General features: G+C 34.3%; 1 protein-coding gene across 1 annotated transcript in view; it reads right to left on the bottom strand.

Annotated features, from left to right (window-relative positions):
* PIGK (phosphatidylinositol glycan anchor biosynthesis class K) overlaps positions 1–16,572 on the bottom strand; it is a 121,138-nt gene that overhangs the window by 71,564 nt on the left and 33,002 nt on the right. The window contains exons 4-8 of the mRNA XM_080801555.1: positions 10,968–11,103; positions 8,597–8,708; positions 5,720–5,816; positions 3,270–3,387; positions 2,324–2,434 (exon numbers count right to left, since the gene is read on the bottom strand). Coding sequence (XP_080657681.1) covers positions 2,324–2,434; positions 3,270–3,387; positions 5,720–5,816; positions 8,597–8,708; positions 10,968–11,103 — 574 coding nt within the window. The remainder of the gene's footprint in view (positions 1–2,323; positions 2,435–3,269; positions 3,388–5,719; positions 5,817–8,596; positions 8,709–10,967; positions 11,104–16,572) is intronic.

Genomic DNA, 16,572 nt, shown 5'->3' with positions numbered 1-16,572 from the left:
TCAGCAACATTAATTTCTAATAATCTCCTTTACTTACAGAATCCTTACACTGTAGCCAGATTATATGCTTACTACTGAAGACAAGGATTCCGACTTCCATGCCTCCGCACGTATTCCATTTTCCTAGAATATGCTATATTTTGCTTCTTTCAAACACCAAAATCTACCTCTCTCAAGAAAAATTGTAAACACCAAACCCATTATATTTAAAGGAACCATACAAATGTGCATGGTTGTCATGTCCCTTCACTCATTACACATATTCACTGAGAACTATAAATACACCAGGTACTATAATTCAATTCTGTGGGCAGTGAGAAGCATAGACCATGGTCCATTTACTTCTTACTTAAGAACCTCAAAGCCTTGAGGGAATGTCACAAATATAAACAATTACAGTACAATATTAAAAGCATCTTAAAGGTACATAGCAACAGTTACATGTACACAAAAGAAAGAAAATTACCTGGAGGATCCAAAGACTTCATTTAATAGGTAATACTCTATATCACCTGTTACCAATACCCTATAAATTTTTAAGTGGACAAGGACCATATCTTCTAATATTGCTGCCCACGAAGCTCCTAATATTGTACTCTGAATACAGCTGATACCCGACAAATTCCCTATACACACATAATCCAACAGAATAGGTATTATTCTATAATATCTTAAGATATATCAAATCACTAGAATATTTAATTTCAAAGAAGTGGATCATTCTTACTGAACAAGATTAAAATAACCATCATTCAATTAAAAAAACAGAAGTAGGGAACAAGATATTAGTGAGGAATGTTTATTAAAAACTGTACAGCAATTGTGGGAAAAAATAAACACATAAAAAAATAAGTTTCTTCAGTCTTTCCTATATGATTTCAAAGGAAGAAGTTGTTTTTTTAAAAAATCCATTAGACATATGAAGTGTGAGGTGCATATATTGTAAACTTTTGAGAGAGTATGTCACATATTAAATAAAATGTACAATATATAATTAAAAATGGGAATAAATCTAAAAACTAAAGTAACTAGAATTTAGGTGACTATAGTTTTCTTACAAAGTAGTATTGTAACAAGTTCACATTAAGATTTAACAGGCATCAAATATATAATCTCCAAAATGTAGCAAGTAATCCTACGTTATCAAATATAACAGCTTATAACAGTGATTTTTAGAATTTTGCAGAACTTCTTTAATTAAAAAAATTATCTAAAACACTTCTATATGATAAAAAGAGATCAATGCAAAGCTGCTTGGCTGATATGTGAGTTCCAAGCCCAGTCTACTTGGCCTCCCTTTCATTCTGAAGCTCCCTGAAGGCAGAGACAGTACCTGTCTCCTTCACTAGGATAGAGCCAGTGGCTGGCACTTAGCCCAAACTCAAAAAATGTTTATGAATAAAAGAACAGGGTATAAATTAATGAAAAAAAGAGGGTAAGTCATAGATGCTCAGTAATTATCCAATCTAGAATTGCCATTTCAAGCTTTTTTATTATGCCCACTTTCAATAGCAACTTCAAAGTAGATTTATTTAAGGATACAAGAAGCACAGAAAAGCCCGGAAAAAAAGACTGAACTAAGTTCAAGAAACTGCATCAAAACACTGTACTAGGGCACCTGGGTGGCTCAGTCAGTAAAGCGTCTTCCTTCAGCTCAGGTCATGATCCCAGGGTCCTGGGGTCAAACCCGAAATCAGGCTCCCTGCTCTGTGGGGAGCTTGCTTCTCCCTCTGCCTCTGCCCCTCCCTTTGCTTGTTTTTTCTCTTTTGCTCACTCTCTCAAGTAAATAAATAAAATCTTAAAAAACAAACACTGTACTAGAAGTTGAAGGATGGACAAAAATAGGTAAGAGAAAGTCCTTTTCTTCCAAGAATGCCCTATTACTCACACTCAGTAAATTCAAAAAAAGGCAGACTACAATAAATGGTAGAAGAGAGAAATAAAGCTCTGAAAAAATTACTTATTTTACTTAAATTCCAACAGGGAAGAACTATGGGACTATTCCTGGAGGAGATAAGATCTGATTTGACACCCAAAGAACAGGTAGATGAATTCATCAGTAGATGAATCTAAAAAAGTACACTTCTGGTAGAGAAAAGAGCATGAGCAAATGAATGACAGTAACAAGTTAAACAGGCTAAACTTTAGGCCTCCTGTAGTAAAGAGAGAGAGATTACTATAGAGGGAGATTCAAAACAGTTTAAAAGGCTACTGTTCAACATAAGAAACAGTATCCTGGCAGTACAGGGAATAAAGGAATAAAGGACTTCACTTATCAATTAAGCAGACCTATGTGCTTTAATCAAATCAACGAAATACTTACAAGGTCATTCATATTAGTTTGGCTAGCTGGATTAATTTCTTCCAAAAATTCCAAGACATAAAATGTGTATCTATCCATAAGGTGGACTCCAATTGCAGGATCAGGTTGATGCTATGAAAAAACAAAGCATATACAATGGCATATTATTCAGCCAGAAAGAAAAGAAAAGAAAAAAGAAAGAAAGAATGAAAGGAAGAAAGAAAGAAATCTTGCCATTTGTGGCAACATGGACAGATCTTGAGTTCATTATACTAAGTGAAATAAGTCAGAGAACGACAAATACCATATGATCTCCCTTATATGTGTAATCTAAAAACAACAACAAGAACAAAAACCAACCTTATAGATACAGAGAACAAACTGGTGGTTGCCAGAGATGAGAGGCGGATGGTAGACCAAATGGGTGAAGGGAGCCAAAGGGACAAACTCCAGTTATAAAATAAATAAGACATGGGATATAATGTATAGCATGGTGACTATAGTTAATAAAACAGTATTGCACATTTAAAAGTTACTAAGGAAGTACACCTTAAAAGTTCTCAGCACAAGAAAGAAAAATTCTGTAACTATGTATGGTGGCTTTTTTTTTGGTCTGATGATAAATGTTAACTAGACTTATTATGATTATTTTGCAATATATACAAATATTGAATCATTATGTCGTACAGCTGAAACTAACACAATATTATAGTCAATTATACTTTTTTATAATTATTTTATAATTGTAATTTTATAATTTTTTTAAAAGCAAAGCAGAAAAAAGACATATATGTCAAGCAACATCATTATAAGAAAATGTTTTAAAAGCAATCAAAATTTCCTTCTAAGGTATTAAAAAGTCTAAGAATAAAATATATATATATATTCATAAAGCATGTAAGTGATTTCCAAAATAGCTACGTATTCCAAAGACAATGCAGTTTACAAATGGGAAATATGCACCTACCGAGAGTGAATCTTCTCCCACTTGGCTACTAGCTAAAGCCATTATGTTAGGAGAATAGAATCGTTCATACATGGATGCTCCTTGACAAGTATCAATAATAAACAGTAACTCGTTGTAGCTGAAAGAAAAGTGGTACTATCTTTAACATGAATAATGCTGTTAATCAAACATAACTAATATTTTTACATTACTTGCATAACATAAGATGTTAAAGTCATATCTTAGTCATTTTATTAGTTAAAAACTTGTAAGTTTTCAGAATTCCCAACACAAATTTGATATTAGAAATATTAAAGCTATAATCTTGTCCAAGGAAATGACCTCAACAGGTTGTACCACAAAGTGGCTGCCCCAGTTATTTCCCCCTCCCTTATCTTGGCCACATGATTCAGAATCCAAATGAATATTCAATTCAAGAAACACTTATTTGGCACCCAGGCTGTCCTAGAAAATGAGCCAGATTCAGGAAAAAACATACAGGACTTAGTCACCATACTCAAAAAGCTTAAAATCTAACTGGAAAAGAGACACATAAACATTTAACCAAATGGAATGTGGTAAGAATCACGAATAGTTACTAGAGCCTATGTATCCCCTAAGCTGGGGATACAGCAGTCCCTGTCTTCACAGAGCTTAGAGTCTAATAAAGTCAAAGTGCTCTAACAGCACTGAGAAAAGAAGAGGGGGGATGGAAAGAAAGGCAGGTCAGAGAAGGGTGATGCCTGGCCTGGGCAATGAAGGGTAAGTTATTTTAACTAACAAAGAAAGGAATAGCACATTCCAACAAAGGAATAAGGTTCTACTAAGGGAAATAAATTTGAAAAAGTGTAATTGTTTTAGAAAAGGGGAATAGTACTATATAATGAGAATTTACAGTAAATTTGGGGAAATGGAGGAAATTAGTTTCAAAAAGGTAGGGTAGGGTCAATCTATGTACTATCCCATATGAAGTATGGATCTCATCCCTGTTAAGTCTGAGGAAGCCAAACAGGGTTTTTTTCAAGTGAAAATAACATAATCAGCTCTGTATTTTAGAATGAGCTGCCTAGATGGTGAAAGAAGGGAGCAGATACATTTCTCAAAGGTTTCTCTGAGACACCTGATCTAGGTAAACAGCTCACATTGCACCTAGAAAAGAAAGTAAGCAATCTGGCGCCACAATATCTAAGCAGATGATAAAAGGAAGAAATCATATGATGTATTTGTTCTGAGAAAAAAATCTGTGGACGCCCCTGAGGGTCAGAAACATCTACAGTTATGAGGGGCAGTACAGTAAAATGACTGGAGCACTTAAGAATGAGTCTTAGTGCTGGACTTACTAGTTGTGCAAAATCTGGCAAGTTAATCTATTTATGTCTCAATTTACTCATGTGTGAAAATAGGAATAATAGTAGTATCTACCTCATGGTGTTGTTATTGATATTAAATAAGACAATATATATAAAACAGTGCCTAGCACCTCATATATATCCAGTAAATGTAAACTATGAATAAGATAAAACCAGTACCTAGCAAAAGCTTCCCTTCAACATTTCCATTTATTCTGCTTATGCATATAATTCAATATTTACATTTAATTGCAGCAGAGTTGTATAAACATTTCTCTTTTCTAGATTTTAAACACTGGGAAGTTAGAATATGTATCATATCCCTTTCTGCACCATGCATTTAGAAGGTAACCAAGTTAAAAGCATTTCTGCTGCTTTACATTCACTTATGTTCATATGACAACTTTCAACTAGAGAGGTGCTTACCATGGATCACTAACAATATGTCATCCTTAATGTGAGTTAAGCTATAAATATTATATTAATCATTATTTCAGCATTTTTTCCAAAGAAGAAATAATGTATTGCTATCATGTGGAGAGTCAGAGAATATACAAAAAGTAACAACAGGCTGAAGCTGGAAAATAAATATACGTTCACAATCCCCCTACATAAAGGGGAACTTGATTGGTAGGACTCTAATTTCCTCCAAGAACATTGCTAAATAACAGGGAGACGGTCTTAAGAGATTAACTTGTTTTTATGCTCTTTAATAACACTGAGGTTTCTTTTAAAAATAGTTCAGTAGAAATAACAAACATAAATCTCGTAGAGTAGGAGAAGTTATATTAAAATAAGTCAAAATCTCATAAAATAGGATCTACAAATCTACTAACCATGGAAAAACCAGGTACTACTTTATCTTGCGAAAAGTAGTCATTTGATGGGACACCTGGATGGCTCAGTCGTTAAGTATCTGCCTTCAGCTCAGGTCATGATCCCAGGCTTCTGGGATCAAGACTCACATCAGGTTCCCTGATCAGCAGGAAAAGCCTGCTTCTCTCTCTCCCACTCCCCCTGCTTGTATTGCCTTTCTCACTGTCTCTCTCTCTCTGTCAAATAAATATATAAAATGTTCAAAAAGAAGAAGAAGAAGAAGAAAAGCAGTCATTTGCTAATTACCGTCTTTTTTGCCACATTTGCTCAAAAGCATCTGCAAGTTCTATGTTGGTAATTTCTTCAGAATCTTGAAATTTCAAGAAACCATTTCCACCATGTCCTTGTAGAAGAGTTAAAAAGGTCAAATACATGCATTTTTTAAATGCAAACTGCATATATCCAGATATAAACATTTACTTCATTCATGGCAATATTTTAGTATCACTTGTTATTTTTATACTCTAAAATGAAAAGTACTATGAAAACAAAAAATAATTTTCTATTACAACCAATTAAAAACAGAATAATGATCGACTATGCAAAAAAATAGCAGATATAATACCTTCATAAATTCTTCTATCACTCCATTCTATAAAAGCACATTTATATTTTTGCACTGGCTCCATTATTATGTCAGAAGTGAGTTTCTATAGATAAATAATTTCTCAAAACCAGGCAAACATTTTCATGAGAAAGGAGTTGCAAATACTAGCTTGGTCCCAATAGTATGCTAGTATTATTCAGAGTATCCTTGGAATGCTATACTACTGAAAAGTTGTTCTCACATTTAAATTAAAGTTTTTACTACTATCAACAAGTGTCCCATGAGAGCTGACCAGAAGACTGTGACATTCAGAATGCACGGATATAGCCAGTTTGTCTGGATTCAAATGCTAGCTTTGCCACTTAATGATTGTGTTAACTTAGGCAAATTACTTTATCTTTCTATGCCTTAGTTTCCCTAGCTGCGAAACAAGAAACCTATCAGCACTGTCATTAGCATGCATATAAAGTTCCTTTGTGTGTGAATTTTTTAAAAAGGTACTTCCCACAGAGCATCAAAGTAGAAAAATCTTTTTCAGTGGCCCCTCTGAATATATCCAGTTCTGTGAACTCAAAAGTGATTAGTAGTTATGTCTTTGTGGGGGAAATACGATACTTCTTTCTTCCATTAGAACAACTCTATGGCAGGGCATACATTTTACTATGTGCAAACATACACTAGATTGCAGTGCACAACCCACATAACTATATACAACAGCACCTAAATCTTTGGTTTGCTGTAAGGATGAAATGAATTCATACACACATTGATTTATATTGATTGCCTGAGGTACAGTAAGCCTCATTAATGGTTAGTGCCATTATCATTTTATTATAATTGTCAGCCCTCCTACTCTCTTACATGGGTTGGCAAATTTTCTGTAAAGGGCCAGGTAATAAATGTTTTAGACTTATGGGCCACATGGTCTCTATTGCAACTACTAGAATCTTGCCACTGTAGTGTAAAAACAGCTACAGACAATATGTAAAACAAATGGATACAACTGGTTCTAATACAACCTTATTTCTAAAACAGACAACCTTCCATGGGCCATAGTTTATCAAATTCTGTCTTTGACTATTGGAGTTTCTTACACACCTGGACTTATCCTGAAAGAAGATCCATAGATTTAGAAAAAAAATTGTATGTTTTGTTTAGTACATCAGATAAAGCTAAACTATAAGACTGTACTTCATAATATTCACCACAAAAGCTTGACATTTTCTTATAACTGTCAGATAAACTAAAGTGAAAATTTTCCTGACTTAGCTCTGCTAAGTTAATTTATAAAGTTTATAAATTCATTGACTCTGAAAAGCTTTAAGTAAATGCAACATGATAGACAAAGAAAAGTAAATCACCAAGTAGAAGTCAGTAACCATCCCGCTGTGTGACATGTAAAAACCATTCTGCAAATGTTTTATCATCAGTTGAATGGAATGCCCTCCAAAAACATTTTTAAGTACCATTTGGTCAACATTCATACTGAATACTACCATAAAACACAGCACTGGAAATAAAGAGGTGAAAACCCCATTATCAATGACATCTTGGAGTTCAAAATGTAATGAAGGCAATAAATAGCCAAACAAGAAAGTAGTAAGTTAAATGCTCATACAGAAACTACAGATTAACCTGGGAGTGAGAGGAGAGCCTACACCAACCAAGGAGATAAGCGATGTCTCTTGGCAATTATAATATATATAGCAAAACACTTCTGAAGGAAAAAGGAGGCACTATTACATTAGGATAATAGGTGTAAACTATGACTGTCCCAGGCAACTGGAGATACAGGTCACCCTAGACTTGCAGAGGAAAATCAGCAAAGGAGGTGACTCCAGAGCTAAGACTAAAAAGATAAGGAATAATCAGGTAGGCAAAGTGAACCGAGAAGACATCAATAAACAAAGGCAATAGCTTAAGCAAATGTTTAGAGGACAGAAACAGTCCCAGAAGAAAATTAGAGAAAGTGCAAGAACTAAAATGAAATAAATAATATCACTAAATATAACATATATTATTATACATTATATATCACATATATAACTAAATAAATAATAAAACTAAACTAATATTATTAAGACTTTATCTCCAGTAGTCCTCAAAGTATAGACAAAAGACTATAACAGCTTATACGTGGGGAACATATTTAAAGTGCAGTTTCATAAGCCCCACCCTGGACCAAACCTAGATCAGAATTTTAAAGACCTGAGTATCTGCATTCAAATAATCTTTATACATACTAAAATTTAAGACTCCATCAACAGGAAGTCATTGTAAAGTTTTATGCAAAGGAAGGACAGATTTATAATTTTTACTAACTACTTTAGTAGGATGATTAACAGGAGACAAAACTGAAGGCAACAAGGCTATAGCAGGGTTATGAAATAAAAGGTGATAAGCTTTACCAGGGTAACAGTAAAAAAAAAAAAAAAAAAATAGAGCGAATACATCAAGGGACAGTATAAAATGTTATGCTGTCTCCAAATATTTCAAGTTGTCATTTAAGGTGTTTAAATATCTTTCCATGAATTGGATACATATTCTATTTCTAAATACCTAAATTCTCAAATTACCTGTCATATAAATAAGAATATTGCTCCTATCATCAGAAAGAAGACGTTTTGACCGAGGAGTACTAGGTGGGATCCTGCCAGTTAATACCCGTAAAAAATTCTCCACAGTTACCTGGAAAAAAAAGAAGAAATTGGGATGAAACAGAATCAGGGGAAACATGATAATTTTTTTCCCCCAAAACGTTCCTTCTTCTTTCTCTATATATTATTCAGCATAAACTGAAAATAAAACATAAAGTGAAATATAACTCAATTAAAATATATTTATTTAAATATATACCTCAAAGTTAACTTGCTTCCATTAAATATAACTGCTAATAAAACTACCCTGGGAAAAATCAGTTAAGTAAATTTAAAACTTTAAATGCTATGCAAAATACTGCCTAAAATTTAAAAATTATTAATGTCTCCATAGGTAATTCTTTGGGAAGATACAAAATAAAGAAACTCGTAAATAAATTCAGCAATATTATAACTATTGCAGTTGACTGGTACAACTACCTAGTGACTTCTAGATAAACCTTGAAAGATAGGTCCATAATGAATCATAAAAATAAAACCATAAGGATAGTTCCACAAATAATCCCCAAATTGTGTATCTTTGATTTTTCAATGTATTTATTACTTAAATTTTGTTAAGGGTATCTTCAACATGTAAAAAATTGATCACACTTTAAACCAGATTTCCCACCCTGGAATTTGTTGAACTTTTGGATTCTTTGAAAGCATATTTAAAATTATATTACACAGATCTAAATTTAAAAAGCAGAAAATTTATCTAGCTTTCTGTTCAATTTTTCCCTAGATCATGAGTATATAAATATATGTGCATTTGTATGTGTTTCTGTGCATGTGTACATAATATTTGGTTTAATTTTTTCTCAGAAAACAGCAAAATGCTAAGTGTTTTAATAGGACTTCTTTTTGGTTTATATTTTATGACTAAATCAACAAGTAGTCCAACATTCATCCACATTTAATTACTGAACAAACATTTCTGAGTGCCTTCAAATGCTATAGGTACTTGACAAGCATAAGATACATAAGACATAGGCCATGTCCTCAAGATGCTTACAGGGGGAAGAGACAGATATGACTTTAAAATTGCTTCAAAACAGGGGCACCTGGGTGGCTCAGTGGGTTAAAGCCTCTGCCTTCAGCTCAGGTCATGATCTCAGGGTCCTGGGATCGAGCCCCACATCAGGCTCTCTGCTCAGCAGGGAGCCTGCCTCTCCCTCTCTTTCTGCCTGCCTCTCTGCCTACTTGTGATTTCTGTCAAATACATAAATTAAAAAAAAAAAATCTTAAAAAAAAAAAAATTGCGGGGCGCCTGGGTGGCGCAGTGGGTTGAAGCCTCTGCCTTCGGCTCAGGTCACGATCTTAGGATCGAGCCCCGCATCGGGCTCTCTGCTCCGCGGGGAGCCTGCTTCCTCCTCTCTCTCTCTGCCTACCTCTCTGACTATTTGTGATCTCTGTCTGTCAAATAAATAAATAAAATCTTTAAAAAAAAAAAATTGCTTCAAAACAGGTCTGGGGGGGGGGCGCCTGAGTGGCTCAGTGGATTAGGCCTCTGCCTTCGGCTCAGGTCATGATCTCGGGGTCCTGGGATCGAGCCCCACATCTGGCTCTCCGCTCAGCGGGGAGCCTGCTTCCCCCTGTCTCTCTGACTACTTGTGATCTCTGTCTCTGTCTCTCTCTCTCTCTGCACCAAATAAATAAATAAAATCTTTAAAAAAAAAAAAAACAGGTCTGGGTACACAGAAAACTCTTACTTTTGGTAGGCTTGGTGAAAGGCGAAGGATTAATGAGGACGACTTCACCAAGGAAGATTTCAAATTTTAAACATCTTCACTATCTATTAAATTTAAAATGAAGTTTCAAAAGGAAAAATACATAATGCCATTTTTCAAATTTATACTTTAATTTTTAATCATATGGATAAAAACACTGGAAGCATATTAAAAGTGATTACCTCTAAGTAGTGGAAATATGGGTGAGTTTTTTGTTAATCGTTTTAATTTTTCCTCAATATATATACTAAATATACAAAATTTGCAATTTTAGGTCAAATTTGAAAGATGAACAATGCATTTACTGCAAAAAAAAAAAAAAGTTATGAAAACTCACTAAAATATTCTAACATAAGAGCCAAGATAAAGTTGTCCTATCGCAGATACATATATGAAATGTTCATGCTGTGTTAGTTTTACTCATGTAGTATTTCCTTAATATGAACTCCAGAGACAGAATTACATCAAGGTTTCAGTGACAATTATGCACAAAGTTTAAAGAAAATACTCTACCATTATTTTAGAGTTTAAAAGTAATGATAACTATATTTCAAAAATGTTGTTAAATCAAACAATGTTACCTCATAACTTCTATAATCCACTTCCACATCATCTCCATACACATTTAGTTCCATATTCTTGTGACTAAACACTGTAGCTGGTTTGGGATTTCTAGGGTTGCATGCCATATCGTCTGCAAGCATCAGAACAATGTGACTAGAAAAAAAAAATTTTCAGTGAATATGCTACTTCAACCAATAAGTTAAAAGCAGACACATTTTATTAATATCATGAGGCAATTATATTTTCTTTTCATTAAAAATAAAATAATTATTGAGTACATATTTTAAAAGAGCTTTTTAATTGTTTTCATATTCTGATGTAGTATAAGCTTTAAAGCAAAGAAATTAGAGCAATCTGGCATAAATTTATCCCCAGAACTTGAAGTTACTAACTTAAATTTTTTCCCAACATAGTGTACTTTATGCCATAGAGCAAAGGGAAGCTGAAGGAGCTACACTGTCTTCCCCAAACTTTTTTTTTTTTTAATTTTAGTAGTATTTGGCATTCTTAAGACTTACAGAGTCCACATTAACCTATGACATTCCAAAGAAATTAACTTTCAGAATCCCAGGTATGAGAACATGCAAGTGCAAAGGGGGTGCTACAGGAATACACCCCCAGCCCAATCGCTCTTCACGGGCTCCACTCCACCTCCCTAAGAGACTAGATACTGAAATATCTCCCTCCCTAGCTTCCTGCTTCCACTCCTGCCCTCTTACAGGTCATTTTCCTTATAATTACCAGAGTGATCTTTCTGAAATAAGTCACATCATCAAACTTTCTCACTTAAAATCCTCCAAAGACTCCCCATTATAATTAGACAAAAACTGAAACTCTTCTCATGGTCTAAAATGCTTACTTAATGTGGCTTCTGTCTAACCTCTCTAAATGCAGCTCCTACCACCCATGTCCACCGTGCTCCTTCCATACTGGCCTTTCTGTTCCCAGAATATGCTAAGCCTTTCCCAGTTTAGGGGCTACTCACCAAAGAAATTTAGACTTCTCCCAAATCTTCCTATCATCCCAATCTCAGTTGAGCTACTCCATTCTCATTACATGTTTTATTTTCTACAGGTCATTTATGAATTTGAAATCCCCATTATCTCCCACCACCACACCTATTGGAATATAAGCTCTCTGAGGACAGGGTCTTTCTCTATTCTGTTCACCACCATATCACTTACACTCAGGCTTAGTAAAGGAACCTGGCATATAGTAAGTATTCAATAAATATCTGTCGAGTGAATGAAACATTTTCATTTTTGCACATATTTTCTTTTAGAGAAAATTATAAAATTTATCTTAAATACTTCTCATCTTGATCTTACCATTAAAAGTGGTGAACATTTATCAGGCAATTCTACCATATACACTTGAGCTTCCCAAACATAAGGGAAAAATTAATGTGGTATACATAATTAGTTTGGCAGGCGATAGCAAGAAGAAAGTGTTCTGCTGCATATGTTCCAAATACATTAAAGTTCAAAACTGAAACATTGTGATTTTTCTTGAAAATTGGCTAGATTTCTATTTTGAAAGGGTTCCAACCCTGCCGCATTCAAAGATCAGATCTTCAGCTGTTACTGATTCATGCTCACAGAATGGTGAGTTACTCCTCTTAAAATGGAAAATATATCTTCTCTTTTTTCATAACTTAAGATGACTAACAACTTATATTAAGTTATTACCAATCACCTTTTTTGTTATAAGCCACTATTAAATAAGACTGAACTATCTCTAAATCTCAATTATAAGAGTATTCCTTTAGGCCATTTATTTGATTAAGTTAATTTTAATCTATGGAATTAAATGATCATTCAATATCTATACAATGTCAATGTTATAAAGAAGCATAATTTCAGCTTAAATTTATAAATTCAGGGGTGCCTGGGTGGCTCAGTCAGTTAAGGATCCAACTCTTGGTTTCGGCTCAGGTCATGATCTCAGGGTTGTGGGATCAAGTCCCACACCAGCCTGGCTCCTTCCTGGCTCATGCTCAGCAGGGAGTCTGCTTGGGATTCTTTCTTTCTTCCTCCTCCTCTGCTCCTCTCCCTGCTTTCTCTCTCTCTGTCTTTCTAAAATAAATAAATCAATCTCAAAAAAATCATAAATTCAATCAACATCTTTCCTGCAGATAATTTTGAGCCTCCATATAAGTACTATAAACCTCAGTTAACATAACATTTTAAAAAATCATTTTATTTGTGGATAATCGATTAGAAAAACAGGACTGGAAAAAAACAATTTCAAAGGTTTAAAAGTCCAACCACATATTCTAATCCACTGTTTCTAAAACTTAAGAAATGTTCAGAACTCTTTCCTGGAGGGGAAAAAAAGAATTCTCACTTGGTCCGGGTGTTAAATTATTTGTATAATGAAACTTACATATAAATGAAAGTTAACTCCTTAGGCTTATGGTTCTTCTAAAACTACAAATAAATACAAAATTATAAATCACATTTTAACAAAACTACCAAACTAATAATACTCTAAATACATTAACTCCATTTGAAGGAGGATATTATTTTGCTAAAATTAACTGACCACTATTGTATTTAACAGGAGAAAGAGATAACATCAGGCCTGGTACTACACTTCATTTTTTCCCCTGTATTTTGATATCTACACTACAATATAACTCGATAATACAGAAAATGTTCACAAAAGTATGTTGTACAAAATGCAATTCAGAAATTCTGTTACATTACTTGACTTCAGGGATCAGATCTTATATTTAAGACTCTGTCAATAAACATTCTTTGAACATCAGTTATTATGAAATCTAACTTGTTGACTCCTTAAAGTGTCTTTTTCACTTGAATATCCAGTTAGCATCCCAGCAGTTACTTAAGTCTTTACCGAGTGGATATCAGATCAATCACTGCTGGAATCAAAACCAAAGAAAATAAATCTACATGAAGACATACTACTACATTCCTATAAATAACGACAGCAACTTGCTTTGTATCTTAGTAAAATTAAGACAAAATTCCTCAAATATATCCAATTGATACAAGAATGATATTCTTATAGTCTGGCAATCCTATACTACCATGTGTGATGACTCAACTCTCCCACTCTATTCAAGGCCCTGCAAAACCTACATCACACGACAAAGCATATGGCAATATCGCCTTCTCTCAACACAAAACCAAAAGAAAAAGTGAGCACAGAAATTGTATAAAGTTCAAATTGGGTTTGAATACGAACAATATGTCGGTTGTTTATATGAGTTTCCACATATTTTATTTTATTTTTATTTTTTAGAGAGAAAGCACAAGCCAGGGGGAGGGGCAGAGGGAGAGGTCAAATCTTAAGCAGGTTCTGCCCAGCGCTGAGCTGGAGGAGGCCAGGTTTGATCTCACTGCCCTTGAAATCACGACCTGAGTCAAATGCAAGAGTCAGACACTTAAGCAACTAACCCCCCAGGCCCACTACACATATTTTAAATCATGTATTCCTATTAGTTAAAAAAATATGAGGACATATCTATGTATATCTACTAATTTGTGTGTGATATGTATTTGCTACTTTAAATATACATAATGAGTATTAGTGAAGCATAACTTCTTTCCTCTTATAGATTAAGTATATTCTCTTCCCTTCTGACTCTTTGGTATCTGGTTTAATACCTTGATCAAGAATACCCTTATTGTGCTTATATAGATTTTAAGTACAATTAAAATAAGAATGAAATTTTAAACCATCTAAAAAAAAAAAAGCATGAAGCACAATTTGAGAAACATGTGGGGGGAAAATGGTCTAAAATAAATATATTCCATTATGTTTGCCAAACATTAAAGGAACAGATAAACCCTGCATCAAGGCTGCTAGGCCATTCTTTTACTCACCTCCCTGAAGTTCTTCCTTGACCTAATCAGGAACCAGCAACCAATGGGTTAAAAAAAAGCCCATTTTAAATAGATGAGTAATCTTTCACTTCCCTACACCATTAGAGCGTGACATTTCAAAAAGCATAACTCTTCATTTATTAATAGGCTGGTATTACCTTAATAAAAATTTTTCACTGAATTAAATTTAAATAAATTACTGCGTTCGTAAAAATGTTTTTTCAAATGTTCACTTAAAACTGCTATCCACTCAATAGCCATGCTACCAATCAGATAATTCAACCTGAGAGCATCTTTAGCTCCTAGAACTAGGATCACCAGCTTTATCATCAGTAATATCAACATCCCAATGTAGAATAGTAGCTGAAATTAAGGCAGCAGGAGATCTGAGAATCACAGGGATCTTTGACGGTCTCTTAAGTATCTGGGTTTCTGCTCATAGGTGTTGCTTCCCCCTACCCCCCGACATAAATTATTCAGGATACTCTGTAGATTATTGCTTCTGTAGCAAAGCAGTGACTATAGGACCAAGCAAATTTAACGAATTTTGTTGTAAAATCATTAGCTTGATGCCAGAATAATTAACTTTTAGGCTTTTCTCCTCCTTTTCTTCCATGTCTTGAGGAATTTCCAAGTTAATAAATCTCATCACCAATGTGCTGTGAAACTAATCATAACAAATCTGCTAGCCACAGGTTATAGACCATTAGGATTTTCTGAATTACTTTCAATTTGCCAAATGTCAAACAAGTGGCATTACTAGACTACAGGATGCCAAGTATTTTATACTTACATTATTAGAAATAAAGCTCAAAAACTGCATTGCAGAGACAGGAAATCAACAGCAGCAGACATGTCACATCAGGGTAGATCTAGCTAGTATAATTATCTCATACATTATTTCCAAGATGTGTATTATTATTTCCCTATTTTACAGGTTATGAAACTTAGGCACACAGAAGTTAAGTAACACGTCTCAGGTCACAAAGCTAATAAACAGTAGAGTTTGGATTCCAACCCACTTTGTTTGACCTGATCATTTATTTGCTTTTAACAATCCTGTATTGGGGCACCTGGGTGGCTCAGTGGGTTAAAGCCTCTGCCTTCGGTTCAGGTCATGATCCCAGGGTCCTGGGATCGAGCCCCGCATCAGGCTGTCTGCTTGGTGGGGAGCCTGCTTCCCCCTCTCTCTCTCTGCCTGCCTCTCTGCCTACTTGTGATCTCTGTCAAATAAATAAATAAAATCTTAAAAAAAAAAAAAAAGAAAGAAAAAGAAAAACAATCCTGTATTACCTTAAGTTATATGAACTAGGATTTGGAAGGATATAATCATGTGTTTTATATTGATAATTTAATCAACTCAGGTGATTAAGGTAAATGCATGAACTCACTATTGCTGTTCAATATTTATTGCACATAACTGATATAAAATAGGCCCTTGAAATTCTAAATGGAACCATCTAGAGACCTTAGCAAATTTTCAATTAAAGAATAGCATTAAAGCATATAATTTCTCCTTTAAGTACAGTAAAGTATAACTCGAAATTTTAAGTACCCACTTGAATTCAAAAATTGGAGAACAGAACTTTGAAGAGGTACAGAGGTTCATGTTCTACAGTCTCCAATCAATTCCCGAAAGCCCCTGACTCAAAAGGCAATGGGATTACATCCTGCTGCTGGCCCTTCCCTCACCAGGTCTTTTCAACCACTATACCTGACATTTTCACTCTCAACCATCTGCACCTACACCTGTAGCCTATACCTAAGCTTT

The sequence above is a fragment of the Martes martes genome (assembly GCF_963455335.1).
Source record: "Martes martes genome assembly, chromosome: 4".
NCBI classification, from domain to species: domain Eukaryota; kingdom Metazoa; phylum Chordata; class Mammalia; order Carnivora; family Mustelidae; genus Martes; species Martes martes.
Note: the sequence above shows the minus strand (reverse complement) of the source record. Positions and strands in the feature narration are given on the sequence as shown.